The sequence below is a fragment of the Pleurodeles waltl genome, chromosome 1_1 (genome assembly GCF_031143425.1).
Source record: "Pleurodeles waltl isolate 20211129_DDA chromosome 1_1, aPleWal1.hap1.20221129, whole genome shotgun sequence".
Taxonomy (NCBI): domain Eukaryota; kingdom Metazoa; phylum Chordata; class Amphibia; order Caudata; family Salamandridae; genus Pleurodeles; species Pleurodeles waltl.
Window position 1 is genome coordinate 188,401,604 of NC_090436.1, and position 25,009 is coordinate 188,426,612.

The following is a 25,009-nucleotide window of genomic DNA, read 5'->3' on the forward strand; positions in this document are numbered from 1 at the left end:
TTTTAGGTATGGGGAGATTAAGTGATTTTCCCAGAATCACAGGATGTAAGCTGATGCCGAATCTTGAACCTGGTTCCCCAGTTGCAAAGTCTGCAGCTCTGGCCGTAATGCCACATCCTCTCCCCTAAGTGTAACATACAATCAAGTGATCAACTGAATAAAAGAAACATAAAGGTAGCAAATAATTTAAATGTGCTTTGTTGCTACTTGAGAACCCAAGACAATATGTCCTCATTTCAGTTTTTTAGAGCACTTAACATAATTTCTATGGCTGTGGTTCCCAACCTGTGGTCCGAGGATCCCTGGGGGTCCGCAAAGCCTCCTCAGGGGGTCCGTGACTGCTTAGAAAATTTAATAATATTAACAGGTTAGGTCCCCAGCTTTCAGTAATGACTCATTGGTGGGGTCCCGGATTCCGGTATTGATTCAGTGGGGGTCCCTGGGTTCCAGTACTGATCAAGTGGGGGTCCACAGAAGTCAAAAGGTTGGGAACTGCTGCTCTATGGGAATGACCCTCTCATTTGTATAATTTCTAAAGGAAAAGTTTTAGGTATTACAGTTTTTACATCAGGCATGCAACACTTCTGAAATAAATATAGAATGTTAGCAAACTAGTTGTTCATTAGAATACTGTGGGGAGGCAGAGGTCAGGGGCACGGACAGTATTAATTGAGGGCAGGGATGAGGGTGCAGAGGCAACAAGTTGACCACGCTGGGCAGGTGGGAGGGGCAGTGGCAGCACAATGGACCATGGAGGGCAGGGAAAAGGGGGCAGGGGCAACAAACCAACCATGCAGGACAGGCAAGAGAGGCTGTGGCAATATAACAGACCATTGATGGTAGAAGGAAGAGGCAGTGGTAGTACAACCATACATGTCAACAGACCTGATTCAGGCAGGAGACACCCAATGTGTTTAAGCCCAAAACTGCTGTATTTTATCTACCTCCTGCCTAAAATTTCCTCTTTTTCAAGGTAAGTCTATGTGGAAAATCAAATCCCTAGGTTTTATTTTCAAAATCTCCGTCTTTCCAAGTTCAAAACGTTGGCAAGTATGGTACACTGGATCACAGAGGGCAGTAGGAATAGGGTAGGGACATGGACTCGGATAACACAGGGCAGGAGGGAGATGGGCAGGGGCACCAAACTGAACTTACAGGGCAGGTGTCAGGGGTTGCTGCAGCACAATACACCAAACAGGGAAAGTGAAACAGCAGTGCAGCACAATGGACCATGGAAAGCAATATAGAGAGGGGATAGGGTCATACAAATGGACAACAGAGCGCAGAGAGGAAAGAGGCAAGGGCAGCAGTCTGACTACCGGACAGACAGGAGGGACAGTTGCAGCATAACAGACCATGAAGGACAGGAGGGAGGTGGCAGGGGCACAACAACAGACCAGACAAGGCAGGAGAGAGGGTATAAAGGCCTGTACATGGAAAAATGATGGACCGGGGCTAGGTGGCATAGCAGGAACAGCAAGTTGGCCATGGAGGGCAGGTGGGATGGGTAGTGGACGCACAACACACTACAGAGGTAAAACACAAGTTATTCACCTGTAGACTGTGGTTCTCCAGTATTGATTTCTTTTATAGATTCACATGCTTGAATCTTCCCCATCATCATGGTGGGATCCTGCATTAACAGTACTAAAAGCAGTGCTAGGACCCTAGCATTAATCAATGTAAAATAAACAATACAATTGTTAGCTTATTTACTTTGTTTTAACACCCAAACTTCAACAAATCAGAATTCAGACCCAGTAGCACTCATCCCCTGCAGAGCCACCATACTTCAGATTTCGACACAAGTATAAGAGGTCTGAAATGGTAAGCCTGAACAGAGAGATGGGAGGGTCGCAGGTGAATCTATAAAGGATATATCAATACTGGAGAACCACATTGTACAGGTAAGCAAGTTGTTTTTTCACCAGTAATGCATCTTTTCTCGATTCACATGCTTTAATCAGACTAGCTAGCAGTATCAACCTTATCATGGCGGTGGGTCAGGCGATCTATCCCACCATGAACGCACTTAAATAAGAAAAGGAAAACCAATCACATTGAAACTATAATCAAGCAGTGAAGAAGCAGCACCACAGCAAGCAATAACAACAATTGAAACATTCGAGGACATTTTCAAAATAATAACAGAAATGACCTGAAGTAAAAAGCAGCATAACTTTACTCCAGGCATCCAAGGAGTAGTGCTTTGTGAATGTGTGGGCATTAACCCACACTGCTACCCTGTAGATGTCCGATAGTGACACCCCCGCAAAAAGTGCTGAAGATGTTGCAACTTTCCTGGTTGAATGAGCCTTCACTTTAGCAGTAAGCAGATGTCCTGCTTTTTCATGACAATAGGCTATAGTTGCTAAGATCCAACAAGCAATGCTAGCCCTGGACAATGCTTGACCCTTCCTTGGAGCTGAGAAGAAAATGAGCAGCCGACATGTCTTTTGGAAGTCTTTGGTTCTTTGGAAGTATAACTTCGAACAGCGTTTAACGTCCAGAGAATGTAAGGCCCTTTCTGCAGGCGAGGACAGATTTGGGAAGAAAGTAGTCAAAATGATGGGCTAATTGAAATGAAAAGCTTTTGATACTTTTGAAATGAATGATGGATTAGTGCGCAGGATGGCTCTGCTCTCTTGAAACTGTAGGTAAGGCTCTTTAATTGGAAAAGCCTGAATTCCACTTTTGAGCCTGGCAAATGTGATGGCCAAAAGAAAAGCCACTTTTCAAGAGAGGAACTTCGATTCAGGCTTGTGAGTGGGCTCAGAAGGGGATCTCATAAGGTGAGACAAAAGTGTATTTAGCTGCCAGAGAAAAGGAGGAGGCTGAACAGAACTTTCATAAAATCCTTCACCAGCCTAATGGACCACAAGAATAACTGACCAGAACGTTGTCTAAACCTAGAAATGGCAGCCAAATACACCCTAGTGGAAGCATGCTTGAGACCTGATTTGGTGTGATGCAGGAGATAAGGGAGTACCTGCTCAGGAGCTGATGAAAATGGATGGCAAAACTGAGAAACACACCATGAGCAAAACCTTTTCCACTGTGCAGAGTAGCATTTGTTTGTAGAAGGAACACAAGCCTTTTGAAGAATTTCAACACATTTGTCAGAGAGGCCTAAATCCCCAAATTCAGTGTTGTGATGAACCAGCCCAACAATTGAGCGACTGAATCTGTGGATGAACCACTAGTCCCTTGTTCATGAAGAGTAGGTCCTCCTTTGGTGGGAACCGGATGTGTGAGCACTCTGATAGATGAAGCAGCCTGGTAAAGCAATACTGTCTTGGGCACGTCAGGGCGATGAGAATGAGATGCCAAGGTTCCCTTTTTTTAAATCTTTGGATTGAGTAGAAACGGAGGAAACTCGTAGTCAAAAATTCCCACCCAAGTGAAGTGGAAGGCGTTCCCCCAAGATCCTGGTTGTGGGTATCTGGTGACAAAAAATGTGCACTTTTTTTTTTTTTTTTTTTTAGAGCTGTGGCAAAAAGATCTACAGTTGGGTAACTCCAAGGCTGGAAAACCATCTGCAAAAAACTCTGTTTGATCTCCCAGTCATGGCATTGCTTGTCCATTCTGCTGGGGGAATCTGCCCATTCGTTCTGCACTCTTGGAACATGCTCTATTTTCAACAAGTTGTGGCTATTCAACAGCCATTTCCAAATTTCTTGAACTTCAGCTGACAGACCCTGCGATTTTGACTCTCCTTGCTTGGTGAGATAAAACATTGTGGTAGTATTGTGTTTTCTCACCCATACCGCAGAGTTGCAAATTCTCAGCAGAAAACCCTGAAGTCCTAGAAAACCTGCCTTCAACTCTAGGAGGTTTATGTGAGACAATGCTTCTTGACTGGACCACCTACCGTGAACCTTTAAGTCCTGCAGGTGGGCTCCCCACCCTTCTAGGGAAGAATCCGTTGTCATCACCACTTTTGGTCTCAAAGGTGGAAACAACAGCCCATGTGCAACGCTGTCCCCGATAGCCCACCAGGACATTGCTAACTTAATTGTTAAAGTGACTGAGATTCTGACTTCAAAATATCCATGGCATTGAGTTCACTGTGCATGAAGATTTTCCTGAAGAGACCACATGAAAAGGCGGCAGTTAGGAATCAACTGGATGCAGGATGACATCATCCCCAACATGGATTTGTAAGCTCTTACTGAAATGAACTCTTTTGAAGCGAGGCATTACACGACTGCTTGTAAACAAGATATTCTGTCTTCCATTGGGAAGACTTTGAATACTTTGTGTCTATGATTGCTCCTAGAAACACCTCCCTTCTGGAAGGAATAAGTGAGGACTTTTCCTTGCTGAGCTTCAGGCCTAAGGATTGGAACAACTGTAGAAAACCTGTGCCAACCTTTGTGCAGAATGGAAGGTGGGACCCTTTATCAACCAATCATCCAGGTACAGAAAGACCTGGTGACCTGAACGTCTCAGAAAAGTTACCACTGACACCATGCATTTTGTAAATACCTTGGGAGCCGATCTGAAAGGGAGAACATTAAACTGATAGTAGCACCCGCCACCTTGAACCTGAGACATAGTTGGTGATTCGAATGCAACGGAATATGGAAATATGCATCCAGTAGATCTGGTGAGGACATGAAGTCTCTGGTGTCCACCAGCTGCAAAATCTCCTGAAGAGATAAAATCCTGAAGGGCTGCTTTTTGATGAACTTGTTTAAGAGTCTCAGGTCCACCACCTCCATTATCCAGACTTCTTGACGAGGAATTTGGAGTAGAAGCCCTGATTGCGCTGACTGTAGGGCACCTCTTCTATTGCATCCCTTATAAATAAGCAATCACATTTATTTTTTCAAGTGGCTTGATTACGATGAGATGCCTTACCTGGGGGTAGATTGGGAGGCTCATGGACAAATTACAGGATATGACCGTGTTAGGTTATGTCTAACACGCATCTGTCTGAAGACATGAGCTTTCAGTGATCGAAGAATTTGGAGAAGGTTGCCAAATTGCTGTGGAACTGAGGTGGCAGGAACCAGCTTCACATCATTGCCTCCATCTAGTATCTTGTGACTTGCATCCTGCTGAGCAACCTCATTGCATGAGCTGTCTGCAATATGAAGAAGCTCTTGTTGGTCTGTAGGACTGGGCAGAGTATTGAGATTGAAGTCCTTGCTGTGTGTAAGGTTGAAACCTTTGCTGGTACTGAGGTTGGGTACTGCGTTGACCTCTACCTCTGCCCCGAAAGGCTGGAAATGCCTTTGCTGCAGGGTGCCCATTGATCTCGCAGTGTCAGTGTCTGCCTTTATAAACTGTCATGGTCAACATGCTTTCCAAATAGCTTCTCGCCATCAAACGACATGTCTAGAATTTTGGCCTGGACATATGGACGAAAAGGCAGTGGCACAACAATTTATGAAATCAGGCTGTTGTGCCACAATACTATCTCAGTCATACAAAACATTTGTAAAATTTTTTTTAGATGGCTATTGAGATTGCGGATAGGTGCTTCTGTGGCATCTTTAATGCAGGAAATCAGTGTCAACCAAACTGCAGATTTAATTGCTCTTCACCCAGTTTTCTACTTGGCAAGGTTTCATTGGAATTCCCATGTGGAAATTTATCTTAGATTGCTTTGAGAAACTGACTACCCTGGGGGCCCAAATAAGACCTGGTGATTGGCTCATTTTAGGAATTGGTTAAGGGAGACTGGGTGCAAGGAGCTGTAGGTCATTATCTTGCTTATAAATCACAATTCTACAGCAATGATCAAGAAGAAATCACAGCAAGTCAAACACGTGGAAAATTAGGGTGCAGGAGAAACAGCTGGTCACTCAGACCACAGCAGGGAAAGAGAAGAAGCAGACCCAGGATGAGATTCAAAGTGCACAGTACTAGCTATAATGGGCCCAACATTAACTAGGAATTCACACCTGTCATGCATTGCCATTATACACTACTCCAAGCCTTCCACCCAAGCAGACAATCTGAACTGTAGCACTAGTTGGTGGATTCTCAGCCACACAGATAGGCCTCTGCTACGAAGTTATTACCACACGTCTTTACCTTGCACGCAATACGTGTCAACCTCACATTATAGGTGTTTACCACATATTTTGTGCTTACAACTGATATTCATCTATCTAGCTACACATACATATACACTAGTCAGTGGCACACTGGCTAGTTACAGACCACTTTTCCATAGGAAATTATTGGTTTGTTTGGGATCATTTGACATATCTACAGAAAACCTTTTCTTTAAAAAAATATAAAAAAAGTTCTCATCCACCTCAGCTCCTTCCTTGAAAGATTTTGGGTGATCCACCAAGTAGGGGCAGATAAATGTGTGTGTGTGATGGGGGCAGAGTGTCTAACATGTTCTCCCATGCAGTTTTCCACAGAAAAATGTAACTGCGATATAGAAAAAAAAAAACAGATGAAAGGAATTACACCAAATTTTACAGTTTAGTGTAAATCTTTTCAATAGTTTTTGAGAAATTAAGGTTCAAAATCTATGTACATTTCAGGCTGTGGAGGATCCGTGGACCGGTGGATCAAAAAACAAAATCTGATTGGCTGCCATAAACATCAAAGGAGAAATTGCAGCAGCCATTTTTGGACTATCTGTTGTATTCTTTGTGATTTTAATGCCCACATACCTAATTGATAACGGCTTTCAGTCACTTGATAAGACTGAATGGCAAACCTTTGAGGGCATTGAGAATGCAACCAAGGTGGACAGAAGACAGAGTTTTCCGTCCACCTCAGTCTACGGAACCTATTTACAATAAAGTATATCACAAAGGAGTTAAATTTAGGAGCCAATGTCCAAGCGATATGATAATGGTACAAACTTAGCTGAGCCCTGCCAGCCCTATTAAGATTGGATATTGCTTGGGGTATTTTAAATCACATACTGGTCTGATTTCGTTTTTCCAACCAGTATCAATTGTCTTTTTATGCCTTCATGACAAGTTAAAGTTGTTTTACGGATTGAAAAGTATGATTGAAATATGCCACATGAAGTTTGAGTTATGAAAGTGTTTGTAAGAAATTGGATTATTATTTGGGGTGGGCATCTGCACAATGTAAGATATAATCACAAACCTTGTCAAGGTGAACCCTTCTAGTCACTAAACTAACCTGGGCTCAACCACCTGCCCCCACCTTTAGAAGCTATGGCACCAGGCTTATCTCAGGAAACTGTACAAAGTACTTATGCAGTCCTAAAATAGGTATAAAATCAAAATGCAAACCAAAAAAATCCCAAACCACATTAGAAAAATTGAGTAAGATTTACCAAACAGAATGACAGTAAAACTAAAAAATATCCAATAAGGGGAACCTGAAAACTGAATATTTAAAGTTGTAAGCAGAAATTGTGTCAAGAAAAAGTAAAGCCCCAATCATAGTCAAGGGGCAGAGTAGATTGAGGTCAAGGTTCAACTTCAGGCTGACCGACATGGACCAGGGTCAGATACACCAAGATACATCTAGTGGAATGGTTCTGGTATAAGTCTGGAAGTCACAGAGACGAGTCTGGTCACTGAGCCTGATGAAGGTTGCAATATCATGGAAGAATCTGCAGACGACTATCTTTTTTACTACGGGTATGGAAAAGTTTGAAGGCAAGAGAGACAAACACTCAGATGTGTCGATCCCAGCACTGTTTAAACATGGTCAAGCCAGGTAGCTAAAAAAAATAAAATCTAACAATGGAACCGATGCCCATGAGCATTATCAGTAGTAGGTGGAGCAATTATTCCTTGTACTGGAAATCTTCTTTGAAGAAGAACAAGTTAAACACGTCCGAGCCCAACCCAACACTGCAGTAGTATGCACTGCAGGTGTATCTACAGTAACACATTTTACAAGCCCAGTTTTCCTTAATATGTTTTTAAAATCTAACTTCACCATTAAATTAGATGTTTAATACCTATTAAAAATAGTTTAACTATTTTTCCAGGCAGTCCCTTTCCCGGGACACATTATTAGTATTTTAAACAGTACTCTGGTTTTCTAAATAGGGATAGCTAAGCCTGCTATGTGAAAGTAGTGCTTATGGCCATGGTACTATTACATTATTATTATATAATATTATATATCTATATTACTATATTATATATTACTAGATAATAAAATTACTATGGTAATATTTATTTACTACATGTCCCACTTTTAAATATTATGCACCCTACCTTGTGAAATTACCTTTTTAAAAAGAGTTATTTCAACAGGTCACTTTCCATGTTTTACACTGCAGTAGTCTGGTTACAAGGGTAGGCTTGTAGCCATATATCTGCTCTTCTCTGCCACTCTAAGTGCTGCAGTCTAACACTTCCAAGCCCTCTGTGCACTTATCGACTAAGGACGTATAGGCAAGTTATATGTGCCAATTAGAAATAAGCCAATTTAACCATGTTTACTGGAGGAGCACAGGTTCTTTGCTCCTAGTTAGTAGGGGAAATTGCAGAGAGGTTTAAAGCAAAACAGATAGAGCAAACCTCTGGGGTGAACAAGCAGAAAAAGGCAGATTTCCTACACCATTTATGCACACTGTACAACCACTGGGAAGATTTTATTGAGAAAGAAGTATGAGGGTGGAGCTGGAGAACAAATCACCTACAGTTAGTTTTCAGCAGTGTTTGTAGATCTGATCCAGTGTTATTTGTCAGTTAGCGTGAATCAGCTTCCTTACGGGGGCCAGAGAAATTCAAGTAGTGAGAAAAAAACAGGCGTGAGCAAGGAGGAGTGCACCAGAATTATGTTGAAAGGTGCTGTAGGACAAATACTATAGAGAAATGCCCTAATATGGGAATATCAGAAGTGTTGAAATTGTAATATAGCTTCTCTCTGAATAGCATATGCAATCTGGACCTTTCCAATAGTTAACAGATATGTTCTTTTTGTTCTCATTCTGTCGCAGTGTTACCACCTGGCTTATCTTTACTGTTTTCCTCCTTACCTTCATAATTCACAACCACTGCGCTTCTCTCATCTTATAATATTTTTCTCCCTCTTCTTTTATGTTTCATAACAATGTAATAACTTTTCTTTTTCTTTGAATTTAACTTTCTAGTTTTACTACTTCTTCTAAACACAGACCTTTTGTTTTAGGATGTCACCATTTAATTATATAATATTTGTCCAATTAAGCATCTTATAAATATCAGCTTCATATTATTTGTTTTTTTTCCATCATTTTGCTACAAAATATTATACTTGAGTCTAGGATTGTTTGTAAAAAAGTGTCTAGGATCTCATTTTCTGGTGATCTTGGTTCTTATTGCTTTTCACCTGCTAATGTTCTCTGTAGGTATTTTAAAACAAGATAATTACTTGTCACTTTGATTGGATCTGTAATTGACAATAGATGGCACATATCTTCCATACTCATGAAGACATTAAGGGCCTTATTTAGATATTGGTGGAGGAGAATACTCTGTCACAATTGTGACTGATATCTCTTCTGCCATATTACTATCCCATTAAAGTCTATTTTAAGTCATACTAAGTATACTATCCCAGTATTTAGCAAACACAAATTAGGGATCATAGAGCTATTTGGAGGAGGTTGGCCTGGTGATATTATTACTAACTTTCCACTTTCTAGAGCTTGCTTCTTGGGCAATCAGGCAATTAAAGGAATATCACTGTCTTCCTATGCTTCAGAACATAAATATGTGTAATGTTATGTAAGTAATTAATGATAGAAGCCAAGTAAGATTTTTACTCATTCAGAAACATACGCACAGCACACTGTGTGGGCCGGGGACCCTCCATGCGTTCAACACTAAGGGCCTGATTACAACCTTGGCGGAAGGGATGACTCCGTCCCAAATGTGACGCATATCCCGTCCACTGTGTTACAAGTCCCAAAGGATATAATGGAGCTTGTAATATAGCGGGCGGGATATCTGTTACATTTGCGACGGAGTAATCCCCTCTGCCAAGGTCATAATCAGGCCCTCAGTGTATAATATTTCTGCTTTCCATTTCTAAAGGGATAAACTGCTACACTCGTGACCATAGCACTTTTTTTTTAGCACATATAGGCAACTGAGGCAAATTTTTATTTAAACGGGCATATACATTTCTGAAGTCTTCCAACTACATACATAGTGCTTACCCAAATGCAGTTGCAGTACTGTCCGCTTTCTTTACAGGTTATGACATTGTTAAAAAAAAAAAAAAAGTGGCGATTATTCTGCAAAAACAATGTCTGAGCAGTCAACTGCTCAAAAGGGAATTACATGTGTTTGGATACAACTGAATGGGACTAAAAGTTCAGCTTTATCAGGTACTTGTAGGAGAACCACCAAGCAATAAACAACCTAATTTGCAAACATATAAACTATTATTTTTCTAGTAGCAGATACAAAACAGGTTATAGAATCTCAGCAGCAAAAATCAAACTGAAATAACAGTTCTTACCTATATAATTAGGAGCAACAGCTGCATACGAGAATAAAAATAAACGTTTAAGTCGTTTAGGGCTCTGAATATGATGAATTATCCCACTGACAATCTGTGAAAGGATCAACATGTCAATGTAAAAAAGACAATGCGTGTCAAAATACAGAGAGAAATTAACTTGAGATTAAACCATACAGGAATTACAATACTTTAAACAACAACAGTAATTTAAGGTACATTCAAATGGATCTATTTTCAGAGCAATCTATTATTATGAACTTACATTTAGTGCAAAGGTACATTTTGAGACAGCAATAACTGGGTGGTAGACCATGCAGACAGTTTTGACAGCAATTCTTAATATTAATTACAGCAATGTTGCCTTTTCTGTGTTGTCCCTTAAGATTTTTGTTTACCTTCTATGGACCGTAAGACCCTGCACAGCGATACTCTCCATCAGTGTCGCACTGTGTGCTCCTACCCTACAAAAATAAAAAATATTGGGCTACTGTATTTTCTAAAAGGCTACTGTATGTTGGTACTGGAAACACACCATGGGTGCAGAGTTTAAATGCCACTTGTGGCCTGCTATATATATTTACATTATAACAAAGTCTCCTAAAGCTGATTATCAATGTGTGGGTAAAAGTGCTTATCCCTATGAGACATCCTAATTATGAATAAAGGTTTATTCTCATAATCTTTCTTCGAAAATAGTAAAAACTAGCTGGAGGAAGCTGGCTCTGTATATAGCATATCAACATGAGATATATCAAAATGAGATATCAGGCAAAGAGTCCAGGTGTTCCCTTAGTAGTGGACAGGGGCTTGCTCTAGCAATCTCAAGGTGCTCTTTTTAGGGAGTAGTGTGGTTGAGAAGCCTTAGGCTTATCAAAGAGAAGTGCTATACATCTGCAAATACACACACAGTCAGTAAATGAGACACACGACTCAAGAATAAGATCCAAACTAATTTACAAACATAACAAGTATCTTTATATATGTTTTGGCACCAGAATCCATACGATCTGGTAAGTACCTTTTGTAATAAAGATCTTTACAGTTTTAAAAAGTCAATAGTGCAATTTCTGAAAAGCTACAATGTTAGAGGAAAAACAAGTACTGCACAGCGACTTATGGGACCAATCTCCTGGACTTAAGGTAAGTATTAGGCAAGGGTCAAGAACACATCAATAGGTCACGCCGGGCAGCACTGGAGGGCAGAAGTGTAGTATGGCGTTGGGTGCCCAATGTTAGTCAATGGGGATCAGTCTGGTTAAAAAGAGGGTTCAGGCTTGGACAGACTCTAATCAGGGAGAACCAACAGGAGGGTTCAAGTCTTGAGATGCTCGGGACGAAGGAACACCTTTGGTCCTCTTCTCCACTGGCCAGTGGCGACGGGTAAAGAGGCGTCTTAAGGTATCAGGTTTTTAACCACTGGGTGCACTTGTGGTTTAGGGGTCTGCATGTAGAGGCTGCAGGGGGCTTCGATAAGTCACTAGCAGGCTGGGGGACTACATTGGCACTGTTGGTCCACTTCAACTCAGGGTAGGCAGCATGGATGCAGCAGTGCTTTCCTGTGTCAGGTTTTCTGCAGTCCGGAGTCCTCAAAGTTGTCTTGGGGTACCTGCAAGATGAAGGGAAGCAGCTAAGCTGCTCCACGGGAACTCCTGGATCTATGATGTGGGTAGGCTGGCCTCCCAGGCTTTCGGAAGTATAGCAGCTTGCAGGACGAGTCGGCTTTGGTGCAAGTCGGCAGGAAAAGCACACAGGCTGGCAGGACTGAGGCCAAGTTAGGTGCTTCTTCCTCAGGCTTTGCTTTTGCAGCTCCTGGGTCTCCTTCTTCGTAAGTCAGTAGAAATCTGCATTCCTGGTGTCAGAGGTTCCCCTAAATACTCAATTTAGGGGTATTTCGGGGAGTGTAGGGTAGTAGTCAATGGGCTACTTACCATTGGGGTCACTACACCTCCTATGGGGAGTGGGCATAACCCTGTCCCGGAGTTCCTAAATCTGCCAACACCACGATGGTTGTGTCCACATCAGGCAGCTCTCCTTGGGGGAGGGACTGACCTGAAGAGTGGACACACCTCTCAGAATATAAAATTTCCCACTTGTCCCAGTGCCAAATGGGCCCCAGGGAGGGCGGTGGACGGTGGCTTCGGCATAATGAGTGAAGCCAGATCTGCATACCATGGGTGGTGGGCCTCTCTGAAGCCCCCGGCCTTGGAATGCAGAGTCGCAGGTCATCCTGTTAGGTTGGGTGTGTAAACACCTCTTCCAGACCAGTCTTGGTTTATGACCGCCCTGAGAGCAAAGGCTCTCACCCTTGGGGGGCAGATCAGACTAGTGTCTGGTGATGGCAGGCTGGCTTAAACTAGTCAGTCCTCATAAGGTAGATAGTAGGTTTTCAGAGGGCACTTCTAAGGTGCCCTCTAGGTGCATGTATTAATACTGGCATCAGTGAGGATTTATTAATACGAGATGTTTGATACCAAAAATCCCTATTTTCAGCGAAGCGATAATGTAGTTGGGGAACTCGTGTTGACCAGTGTCCAGCACATGTACTTGAAATGGCTTCCTTGTTCACTCACTATGTCTAAAAATCGACAGACATAGCAGGGGCACATCTGCTCTTTCAGATATGCCATCACATGTAATATAATGCACCCTGCCTTAGGGCAGCAAGGCCTACTGTAGGGGGTGACTTAAGTATATTCCATGCAGTGTTAGGGGATATGGCACACAAGCTGTGTGCCATGTTGTGTTTTCACTTTTAGCTGCACCAAGACAGAGCAGCCTGCAATGTGCTAGGTGAGGGGTTCCGCAGGGTGGCACAATACATGATGCAGCCCTTGGAACCCTTTTATGTACCAAGGGGTACTCAGGGTACCATTTACTAGGGACTTACAGGGGGCAAAGATATTGCCAATTGGTGAACAACTGCACAGATCTAGGGCAAGATATCTGGCACAGAGGACCTGGTTAGCAAGAAACCAGTGCACTTTCAGTCAAAACTGCATAGAATACCAGGCAAAACGAGGGGGCGACCATGTAAAAAAGGGGCACTTTCCTACACTGACATAAAAGTTCATTTGCACTTTTTAATCAAAAATATAGTTCAGTAGTGAAAGTAATTTTTAAGAAGTACACTTTGCACTACCTGAATGACAAACAGAATCTAACCAATTCTGCTGACATGTCCTTCCCCCAACGGTTAAAATTAGCATGTCAAATAGGCGTTACGTGCTTAAATGCCAAAACACCCTACAGTCACTATTGTAGTGAAAATAATTACTACTTAACTCGGAGGAACCATCTGGAAGGGGGAGAAACATATGGCATTACTTCTTTCAGCCAGAGATGTCCCTCAGATATGTAATTTATTGCTACGTACAATAGAATGGGAAGCTGTTTCCAGATCATGAAGCGTGAGTGTTCCCTCATTTCCCTAGAGGTGGGTCAGGATGGAAACTCAAAGCTCCGGAGTGGAGAGTCTGACTTCTGCTTTTTTTGCATGAGGGGCCCGAGGAAAGTTTACACTTAAGTGAAAAAGGGGATTGAGGTTTGGTAGTGTCTGAGGCAAGACCTAAGAAAATCTCTATCCACTTGACAATGCCCTAGATAAAAATGAACATCACTCGCACTCCACAGAGCATTTCAATCCTAGAACACACATTTGATGAAAGACAAAAGTAGGAAAAGCACTGCTGAGAAAACAAACCCAAAGGTCTCCAAATGCACACAAACTGGAACTGTTCCAAGGGTCTGCTGGGTGACTACAAGTGACACAAAAGGTTGAAGAATGGTTCCATTACAATAATCTACAATCCTAAGTTTTGGGTCCAGCACAAAGGTAAAATCGCACATTGTCACCCACACAGCCCTGATCTTTTTCCAGAATTTATTTAGTTTTGAGCATAACCAAAAGATATTCATGAAAGGATCTCTCTGTCCACATCCCCGGACACATGAATCAATATTGATTACACCTATCATCTTCCTTAGGCTAACCTTCGGTTAGTATGACCTTTGTAACAATTTTAAATGTATTCATTTGTGTCCTGTCTTCATCACAACCCCACTGGAATATTGCAAGGCCTTGTTCCATTCAGACTGGTCTAGGGTTACAAGGCCTCCTTCTTACCTGGCCTTCACTTTGTCTACAATTTTGGGAGCATTATTAACAGACCTTGCATAAATCAACAATTCTAAGCTAACAGAAACCAGATTGCTGCCACTCATCCCTCATTTGGTCTTCCCCAACCAATCAGGCGTTGTCCCAGGTAGGTCAAACATTTGTAATATCTGTACACTCATTGCAATCATGGATCATAGAGACCCAGCCCTATGGCCAGGCGCTCTTCATAGATGCTAAAAAAAAGTGTTTGACTCCCAAGCTTCAACGCTTATGCTGGAAATGCTGAGAAGGAACTGGTAGAGCCTGAGCCCATTCTGAGCCAACTGTCCAATTTTGTATAAACCGATTCATTATGGATCCCATAGGAAGCCATTAGCACCTGTTCCAGCCTACCCTTGAAAGATGGAAGGAAGTCTTCTTTTTTCATTTTGCTTAGAAACAAGAAAACCTTTAAGTTAGTACATGCAGAGAAAATGTCAAATACAGAGCCAATCTAACCACAGATATTAAATAAAGTGCAGAACAATATAGAGAATACATATGGGTGTCCACCGGATGTTATCTAAGGAAGGCCTTTAACCTCAAGAGGATGGCCTTCACCTCCTGAAGGTTGGCCACCCGAGACCCAAGTCGGATCTGAATCTCTCCCAGATGGCCATTAAAATCCAGAAGTGATGCATCTGCTCCTATTTCCTATTACTTTATAGAAATATCTGCCTGGCAGACTTGCTTCATGTTCTGTCTTACAGACAGATGTTTAGAACACTATCACCCGGGTGAGTTGATTGGAACATCACAAAGTGTTTGACACTAAGAATGTTTGTTTTTCTCACGATTCATCACTGGTGGCTTCTAAAGCCTTGCAGGTCAGGATTATTATTACACAGTCTGCTGCAACAAAGACCACTTATCTGTTAACAGCACATGGACCTATGCCTTCTAGCCTTTCCTTCAAGAAAAATTGTGCTATTATGCTTTGAGGCTGTTTCTATCTATGTGTATAGAGTTGTGTGGATCCTAGACCAATTTGGTATGTTGTGTAATTAGTTGTGTAACTTAACACGAACTATGTGTACAAATATGTTATTTTGTCTTAATGTATAATGTGTATTTATCAAAATCCTTGTCTATGTCCTTAGGAGGCCCTGAAGGAAGGGGCCGAAACACGTTGACCGTTACATTATAAGGAGTTGTTCAACCCATGACAAGTCTAGATCCAAGGATATAAACAACTACGAACCCGTGGTACTTAGCTTTGGTGCCATATCTCTGGATGGATCCAGTTTGTTGAACTGATGGAGATATTGTAAGATGGGCTCATTTCTGCAAGTAACTAGAAGACACTTATAAATTGAAATAGATGACAATGTCTGTTAATGAATCTGTTAATGAACAATGTTTCCACAAAAACTATTGTTGTATGTCTTTATGTATAATTGTACTTATTGATTAATTGTACATGACATGGAAGGGTGTGATACCTGGGATAGGTAAATAAAATAAATCGAGTTTCAATGACAAATATTCTTCACTCCAGTAGTGAGCAGTGCCACTTTTGCTGAACTTTATTTAGAGACATTTGATTGATCTATATAGTGGACCCACTCTTGTCTCCATCAGTCACCTCTGTCAGCTCTGAGTGGGGAAGAGAGAGGGTCCAGAAACCATCACTGCAGGTCTTTTGCAGTCTTTCCCGAAATCAGAACGTGGTTGGAGATCCCCTTACTGGTGGACCCACTGAGCCTTCAAATGCCACTGCAGAGCTCACACATGCCACCTAGTGCTCTGTCAGCAGGATACAGGAGGCCATAAACCACAGCAAGTTGAGAGCCGACCTCAGAGAAATCCAGGACAAAATCCCATATATAGGCATGATAACCTGAATTTCCTGGACTTACCTTTCCGGGGAGAAGGCACAAAACTGAACTGTGTTGAAAATGGCTCAGATGAAGAGGAGCATCTGAGAGAGAGTAAGGTGTGACTTTGGCACATTGACAGTGAACGCCAAAGATGACCGGATGTTTGCAGTAGACTGGAGGTGGTTGACAAGTGCCTGAGGTGAGCAGCCTTCAACAGCTAGTTGTCAAGGTAGGAGGTGACTGGGCCCCCTGACTTCTTAAGATGCTCTTCTACCACCACCATCACTTTTCACGAACACCCAAGGGGCGCAGTGAGACCAAAGGGGAGAACAGCACTGCTCTTTTTCCACGACAAACAACAGATAGCCCCAATGAACCCACAGGATGGGTAGATGGAAATAGGCACCCCTTTGATCCAACTCCACCATCCATTCTCCTAGATCGAGAGCTGGCAATACCTGGGTCTGAGTGAGCATTTTGAATTTGTCCTTCTGCAGGAAGTAAGAGTAAAAGCCACAACCCACTTCTGGCACATGCACTCTCTTGATAGCCTCTTTGGCCAAAACGACTTGCACTTCCTTCTGTAAGATGGACAGAATGCCCTCACTCAGTCGTTCCGGGTGGTGGAAAGTTCAGCAGAGCGCCAGGTGGGTAGGGCATACCGCCTCTGGACAAGTTGCAGGACCCTCCTGTGAAATTTTATTGCCTTTTAACCAAGTGAGAATCATTGGATCCTGCCTCCAACCGGGTGGCTGTGTTCCATGCTAACGGAGTCTGGGCAGTAGACTGACTGTTGCGCTGTCCCCATCTGCAGGGTCGGTGGTGGGTACCACGGCCTTGGTTGCAGAAGTGCTGGGCACCTTGCAGAGACTAGAGTTGTTGTTGGTATGGAAAGTTGCTGCCAAAACTGTGAAAGGAACGGTAGGGTGGATTTGGCTGGCATGGCAGATAAATCCAAGGAGAGCACTGTAGTCCTGCTCTCTTTAAAGTGCTCCAGAGTGGAATGTGCCTTGTCCTCAAAGAGGCAAGTCCCATATAAGGGCATGTCCATAAGGAACAAATGAACACTTCTTGAAAAGCTAGTCGACCGCAAGGAACTGAAGTGATGGAGCGCGATACTAGTGCCAATGCCTTATCCAATAAAATCTGTGGTAACCAGGCCACAACCCATTGTAAATTTGGCAGCATCGTGGATGTCTTTTATGGGTTGGGTTAGGACAGGGTGAAAGTCTTATGGGACACCTGGTAGGACTTGAACAATCACATCCTAGAGGGCAAGGGAATAGGGGTCAAACTTGTGGAAGAAAATACCCTCTTCACAAAGGTTCCTGCGCTCTTGGACACCTTACTCACAACAGTAGTCGGGAAAGCACTGGGATTTGTCCGACTCGTGGAAGCTTGCACTACCTGGCTCTCAGGAGAAAGATGATGAGACAAAAAAGGTTGGGTCACTGCAGCAGGTCTGTGGCGCCTTTCAATTTGGAAACTTATTAAGGGACTAAAGCAAGGTTTGGCCCTGGCACCTAGGTGGGTACCAGTGAATGCCTCACTGAAAGGTTGTAGGGGTTCAGTAGTGGTTTTCCCCAGTTGGATTATATTGGTCAGGACATTGTTTTGACCTGCAAGGTGGGGAGCTGAAGGTCGAACCTCTGACGTCCTCTGCTGCATGATCATTTAAAACGAAGAACTTTCTTCAGTGGCAGGACATGGGGGTGAGATAATGCAGGAATCAGGCATGGTGTCAAATCCACTGACATCTCTGAGGTGATCTTTGTGTTAGGACTGACCAATTTAATCTCCTGCATCATAGTCATTATCTGAATCTGTCTCAAACAAGGAAGGTAGTGTATGAGATCTGCCTTGCAGAGGTGGGAGGCTAAGCGGGTCAGATGGAGAAAGCTGTGATTCAACAGAAATCGAGCACAGTCTTGGTCGAGGTCAGAGCTGCGCCAACTGAGTAGGAGAACACAATGGCCACTTCGTCCTCCAGCATTGGTGGAGTGAACATTGGCCTGGACGCTCAGAGAATCATTGTGTATCGCGGAGGATGAGTTAGAATGGTAGCCAAGCGAGAACCAGTGATGGGTTCAGATGCTCCAACTGGCACCATGGGAGAACTCACCGTCTGTATCCCATATTGAGGGCCTCTTGACTCCATGGGGCCCACAAGCGCACCACAGGGAGTCTGAAGGGACCTGAAGAGTCAGAGAACGACCTCAGAGATCCCTTGGATCTGCCTCTGTGTTGCAGACAGCCCCAGAAACTCAGGTTGTGCCAGAACAAGTTGTGGAATAGGCTCAAACATTGATCAACTCCGGGAGTGAAAGCGAGAGGCATGGTGATGCCCTCGCACCTTCTCCGGAGTACTTGAGGAGCGGGAATTTGCTGCGTCATGCTTGGATTTTTTATGGGTTTTTTTCCTTTGAATTATCAGAAGATTTACAGTGTAAAGACAAACTAACATGGTAACTACTCCTGCGACTTGTGGACTAGGAAAGAGGCAGAGGCCGAACCTTGAACTTGGAACAGTTATGACGTGGAGTTTTCTGATGATAGAGTTTCTCCTCGCGTTCTTATATGGCCTTTAGGTTTATCAAAGTGCAGTCACTGCAGGCCTTGAAGCACACATATTTGTCACAGACATGTTCTTTTAACAGTCCTTACAAAGTTTTAAATCTGTAAACAGGTTTCTGGGTTACAGGTACTTCTGGATCCGTGTCCAGTGGCAAAGGAGAGAAAAATTGATGTCTGCATGCTGGAGTGGCTCCTTTATTGGGCCTGCATATCATTCCCAGAGTGCAACAGTGTCAGTACAGAGCTGCACAGTGTCACAGAGTTTCCAGATCCAGTCTGACGCCTGGAGAATATTCAAGAGTTAAGTAAGAAGTCTCTACCGGAACACTTAAGTTATATATTGAAAAATCTATGGTTTTGCTTTCCATTAGCTTTTGTTTTACTGAAGTATTTCAACCTTTTAAACTAGCTCAAAAAAGCACCAAAATGAACTATGAAGGCATATGATATTCTAATGTTATTAATAATACTTTAAAGTATAACCTTGATGGAATTAAATCCAAGATAGTCACTCTGACAGAAAGGGTTATCTCTATTATCATTATCCTGGTGCAGAAGATAATATGCAATCAAGATGATAATGTTCACTGTCACTAATTGTCTTTAGTAATTGCTGTCAATTAAAATTAATTGAAAAGTTTGTAGAAAGAATGACAGGTGACTCAAGGTTTCTTTTTCTGGAATAACGAGGATTCTGGTACGGACTCTTAAAAATAAACCCAGAAGTAATGGAGGGACAAATGTTTTGTGTTTTACTAAACATGGCTCTGCTTTTGGACAGAAGTAAGCTATGATTATTATCTCATACCTCTAAAACAAAGTACAAGTTGGCAGGAAATTGAGCCATCTAACTTACATCTCTTTTCTCTTAAACAAATTATTCACATGAGAATGGTTCTCAGGCTGCAGTGGTTACGCATTCCCCTCTAATAGGAACCCTTTCACTATGAACTCTTTCTGGAGAGACCTTTTAAGTACAATAATAATAAAATTAACTAAGTATTTTTATATAAATAGATGTTAGGAGGTATTTTTCAGCTTGGCATGAATGACACTTGCTAATCATATGCTTAATAACTTTACTCATTCTCAATCACTCACTCTCACTCACTCACTCACAGAAACACTTACTCTCATTCATTCTCACTCACACTCTCCAACACTCCCTCAGGCACATCCTTACTCATTCTTACCCACTCACTTGCAGTCACTAACTTTCACCCCCACATTATCACTCTCTCTGACTCACTCATTCTTACTGCCACTGAAATTCACTCATTCTTACGCTCTGTTACTGACTCACTTTTGCTCAAACACATACATATATATACAGACAGAGACACACAAACACACACACCCGCTCACACAAACTCTCTCACCCGCAAGAACACACATAACATACATTTAACACCACTGGGACCCTTAAATGACAACCAAGCTCAAGTGGTCTAGCACAGCAGAAGCAATCAGCCAGCATCTAAAGACCTCTAGCAGATTCTGCACACACAGATTGCGCTAGCTGAGTATCATATAGGATCTACGGCAGAGTCTCTCGCATTTTGTGAATTTCTGTACTATCCAGGAGTAAACAGAGTAAGCCAAGCCTGACATTCAGAGTGACCGGTAAAAGTATAAACTAAACTGGAAAACTACCACTATTTTATATGGCAAACAAAAATGAATGCTTACACTACTTTATTCCAGATTAAGGTGATTAAAGGCAGAGGGACCTCTGAACTGGCTATGAACGTTGAACCACACAAGAGAAAAAAAATGACAAGCCAGAAAAAATGAAAAAAACTTAGCTATAAACTGACATTCCAAACTTACCCTTTTAACTTCCTCTTCTTTTGTGAATTTTAGACAAAAGTGGAAGACTCGAAAATCTTTGCAATAAAGAATCAGTTTCTCAGGATATTTTTTTATATGTCCGGACAAAAGGGATTTCTTTTTCTCATCATAAACTAAAACAAAGAGAGAGCGCAAGTAAGCATATGTCAAACAGATAACATTTTCATGGAACGTAAATCTATATGTATTTCTCAGAGCTGTAAGTGCTTGGGTGATTTGATATAATTACGTCTAATCCTCTAGGACAGTACTTCTTCACCTTTTCCTTTCCAGCGGAATCATTAATTCAATCACTGAGTCATTATTGGAAGCTGGGGACCCCAGGCCTAATCAATTTATGTAATTGTATCCTCAAACAATACACAAAAACATAAAAACAAGCATACACCAAACAAATGTTCAAATATTGAAATATTTTGTTTAATTCATAATCAAAAATAGAAAATATTTTGACATCTTAATTTTTCTTCATTTGTATATAGTTTATTAATTTTAGAGAATTAACGTTAATAACATTTACTTTTGCAACATAGTAGCAGGCACCCTGAGTACACCTTGCGTTTTTATGGCCCAGGGGTCCTCGGACAAATTCACCACATGTAAATGCAATGATCTATTTCATGTTGTTGGTACCCATCTGAGAAAAACTGAGATGGACCAACTAGTATGCAGATCATTTTTTATCAGAACTCTAGGGCTGGCAGCTAGAGATTTACTACATATTATCAATGAATCTCCACCTTTAGAGCTGAGCTAAATCTCAGTGAATCATGCATTTTTTGGGCTCTTGTTCATAATGAGGCCCTACCCTGAGGATGATTACAGCATCAACAAATTTCAAAAGGGGTGAAGCATCTTGACACAGTATCACTGCACAGTTCTAGATCGTCTTTGTATAGAATGCATTATTTTCTATCATATTGTTGAGGTTCTGTAATGACACATCTAACTAACACTAATCTTCTCTAGGACAGACATTCATAGATCGTAAACCCCAAGTGCCAAGTAAGTTCTTTTGACTTTCCATACACAAGATTATGCACATATTCCTAAACCGGAAACCAGAAAACTTAAACATTTGAAACATGAGTGGATTATAAACAGAGATGGGTCATTATTTGGCCCACTAAACTCCTTACATTGCACCTCTATCCTCTCTTGTGTTACGAAAAAGAATATCAAACCCGGATGGGGGCAATACTTCAGTGCAGGCTTTATCCCTGCAATCAGCTCATCTCTCTCCTAAGATGCATGTGAAAATATTGCAGAGATATGACCTTCAGTAAAGAAGATGCTGACAAAAAGACCAAACTGAGAAAATACCTCATTTAGAAAAGATAGAAAGGAAGCCTTTAAAGGTAAGTGCATATTACAATGTAAATTGATAATGCAGCTGATTAGGAGCAACAATTTGAGAGAATCATCTTCTGTAAATCAATGTAGGGTGGTGTATGAGGGAGTTTCCCACAGATGGACAATTTGGGCCAGCACAACGTAGATCTACCTAGTGAAAAGGATACATTCTTCAAATTTGGCATGGTATTACACCTTTACATGTACCGTTTTAGGTGTTATAGATGTGGTATGCTTTCATGGTTCAGGGATGGGTAGTGCTAAAGATAGTAAGGCGTTTCTAGGGTTCAGAGAGAAGTAATGTAAGGAACAGCAAGGCGTTTTTAGGGTTCAGGGGTGAGAAGTAATAAATGGGTAGAAAGTATATTTTAGGGTTGAGGGCTGATTAGTGCTAAGGTATAGTAAGTAGTTTTTAGGGTTAGTGGAAGGGTAGTGCTACGGGACAGTAAGGAGATTTTGGGGTCCAGGGATGGGTAATCAATAACTATTATTTAGGGCTAACGGATGGCTGTGCTTTTAAAAAAAAGGTTCCCTTGAGCTGGTGGGCTGATTAGCTGTGGTTGCTGCACTTGTGCTTAGTAGGTACTGAGACATGCGAAGACTGTGGGCAGCAGTTCTAGCACCTCTAAAACAAATTTTTCCTCTCTACTTGATGAATGACAACTATCATGAAACATGTGTAAAGAAATACACAGCACTAGCTGCACCAACAATTGTGAAAACTAAAGACTTTTACTGAAGTTAAGTGTTCCCTTGCACTGCATTTACCATCTGAGCAAACTGAGTGCTGGTATGTCAAGAGGTGGGTGCTCTCTTCCATCTTTCTTTTTAAAAATGGTACTTTCACAAACAAGTATTTAAAGGTGACATTTGAATAAATGTCTAAAATCTTTTTGGTTGCATTTTTATGCCCAACGACCCTGCAGAGTTGCCCACAAAAAAAGGCGTATAAATGGTGAACAATTTTTTTTTACTTTTTTTTTAAATGAAATCAGAGCAACATCATCAGTAGGCCCGGAGTAATGCCCTGCACACTTCTGTGCCTACATGGCAGTGCAGGTGTGAATCCCAGGGCCCACCGTAGTAGGATTAGGAGTGAAATCCCAAGGATTAAAATTATGATGAACCACCTTATTCCACCAACGTTATGGTAATCATAAAAATTACTGTGTGCCTTAGGGAAAAGTTATCCTCCTGCCCCTTGAGCTTGGGGAGTTTAAAGAGTTAGCAGGCCCTACTGCTGCATCAGAACAACCTTGATCACTGTCTGGCCATGTTAGATCAGGCAACAAATAACCCACACCCCAATCTGATATGGATGATATCTGGTAGGCCTTGGTGAGGATTCTGCTATCCAATGTCGATATAGGGCCTTAAGGACTCTCAGATCAAAAAACAATGATTAGACGTTTGGGAGCCTAGAGAAAATTCAACTTTTATGAATGGGAGACAAATGACCCACTTTGGTCTCTGATTACACTTTCAGAATACCCGCCTAAGGAGGTATTTATACTTGCCAGAATACTCTACTTCCTTACTTGCAGGGGAGGTGAGGCATTGATTCTTTCCTCGTAGGAAAGGCGATGCGTTGACTGCCGGATGCACATCCTCAGTTCCTTACTGTGGTGCAGGGTCGATGAGAAATTTACGCCCGTGAACGATGCATGGAAAATCCAGGTGCTGCATATATTTTTTCTGCCGCAACAAATCAGTGTATGAATATTCCTCTTCAGGTCACCAGTTTACACTTCCAAGGGCCCAGGGACTGGAGTTGGCACCACTTGGCAAGTCAGGACTTTCAGCAGAAAAGCCCAGGCAGCTGTAGATGAAGTCTTTGATGTCCTTGAGACTTCTAACAGGAGGCAAGCTCAGTTCATGCCTTTGGAGAACCTTGGAAAGTAGGATGTAGAAAGCAAAGTCCAGACCTTTCACTCCCAGGCAAAGCAACAGGCAGTGTGGCAGTCCCTCCTACAGCATCTAGCTCTTCTTCCTGGCAGAATGTCCTCAGTCCAGATGTGTTCTAAAGTTGTGGTCTTAGAGGTCCAGTACTTATACTCATTTGTGCATTTAAAGTAGGCAAACTTCAAAGGAAAGTTTTTGTAGTGCACAGAGACCCTGCCTTTTCTGCCCTGGCTCCAGCCACACTCCAGGGGGTTGGAGACTGCTATTTGTAAAGGACAGGCACAGTCCTATTTAGGTGCAAGCATTAGCTCCTCTCACCACTCTAGCCCAGAAAGACCTATCAGGATATGCAAAGCACACCTCAGCTTCCTTTGTGTGACCGTCTAGCACAAATTTACAAACAGCCCAATTGTCATACTGACCCAGATGTATATTCCACAGCCAGGCAGAGGCCCAGAATGGTTGAGCAAGAAAATGCCCACTTTCTAAAAGTGGCATTTTCAAACTTACAATTAGAAAACCAACAAAAGATGTATTTTTAAACCCCAAACTCCACTCTCTATCTGCTCACAAATGGAAATTACACTTAAAAGATATTTCAAGGCAATCCCCTATTACCCTACAGGAGAGAGAGTCTTTGCAATAGTGAAAAACGAATTTAGCAGTATTTCATTATGAGGACATGTAAAGCACACACCAGTACACGTCCTACCTTTAAAATACACAGCACCCTGCCCATGGGGCTGCCTACCTTAGGGGCAACTTACATGTAGAAAAAGGGAAGGTTTGGGCCTGGCAAGTGGGTGCAATTGCCATGTTAAAATGGCAGTTTAAAACCTCCCACACAGATACTGTAGTGGCAGGTCTGAGCCTTGTTTACAGGGCTACTCCTGTGGGTGGCACGATCAGTACTGCACGCCCATTGTACTAGCAT

At 42.2% G+C, this 25,009-nt stretch overlaps 1 protein-coding gene across 2 annotated transcripts in view; it reads right to left on the minus strand.

Moving 5' to 3' along the window:
- The window catches only part of MTMR12 (myotubularin related protein 12), a 598,822-nt gene that overhangs the window by 287,060 nt on the left and 286,753 nt on the right, over nt 1–25,009 (minus strand). For both annotated transcript variants that reach the window (XM_069220461.1, XM_069220466.1), the window contains exons 5-6: nt 20,800–20,933; nt 10,417–10,510 (exon numbers count right to left, since the gene is read on the minus strand). In XM_069220461.1, the coding sequence (XP_069076562.1) occupies nt 10,417–10,510; nt 20,800–20,933 (228 nt within the window). The remainder of the gene's footprint in view (nt 1–10,416; nt 10,511–20,799; nt 20,934–25,009) is intronic.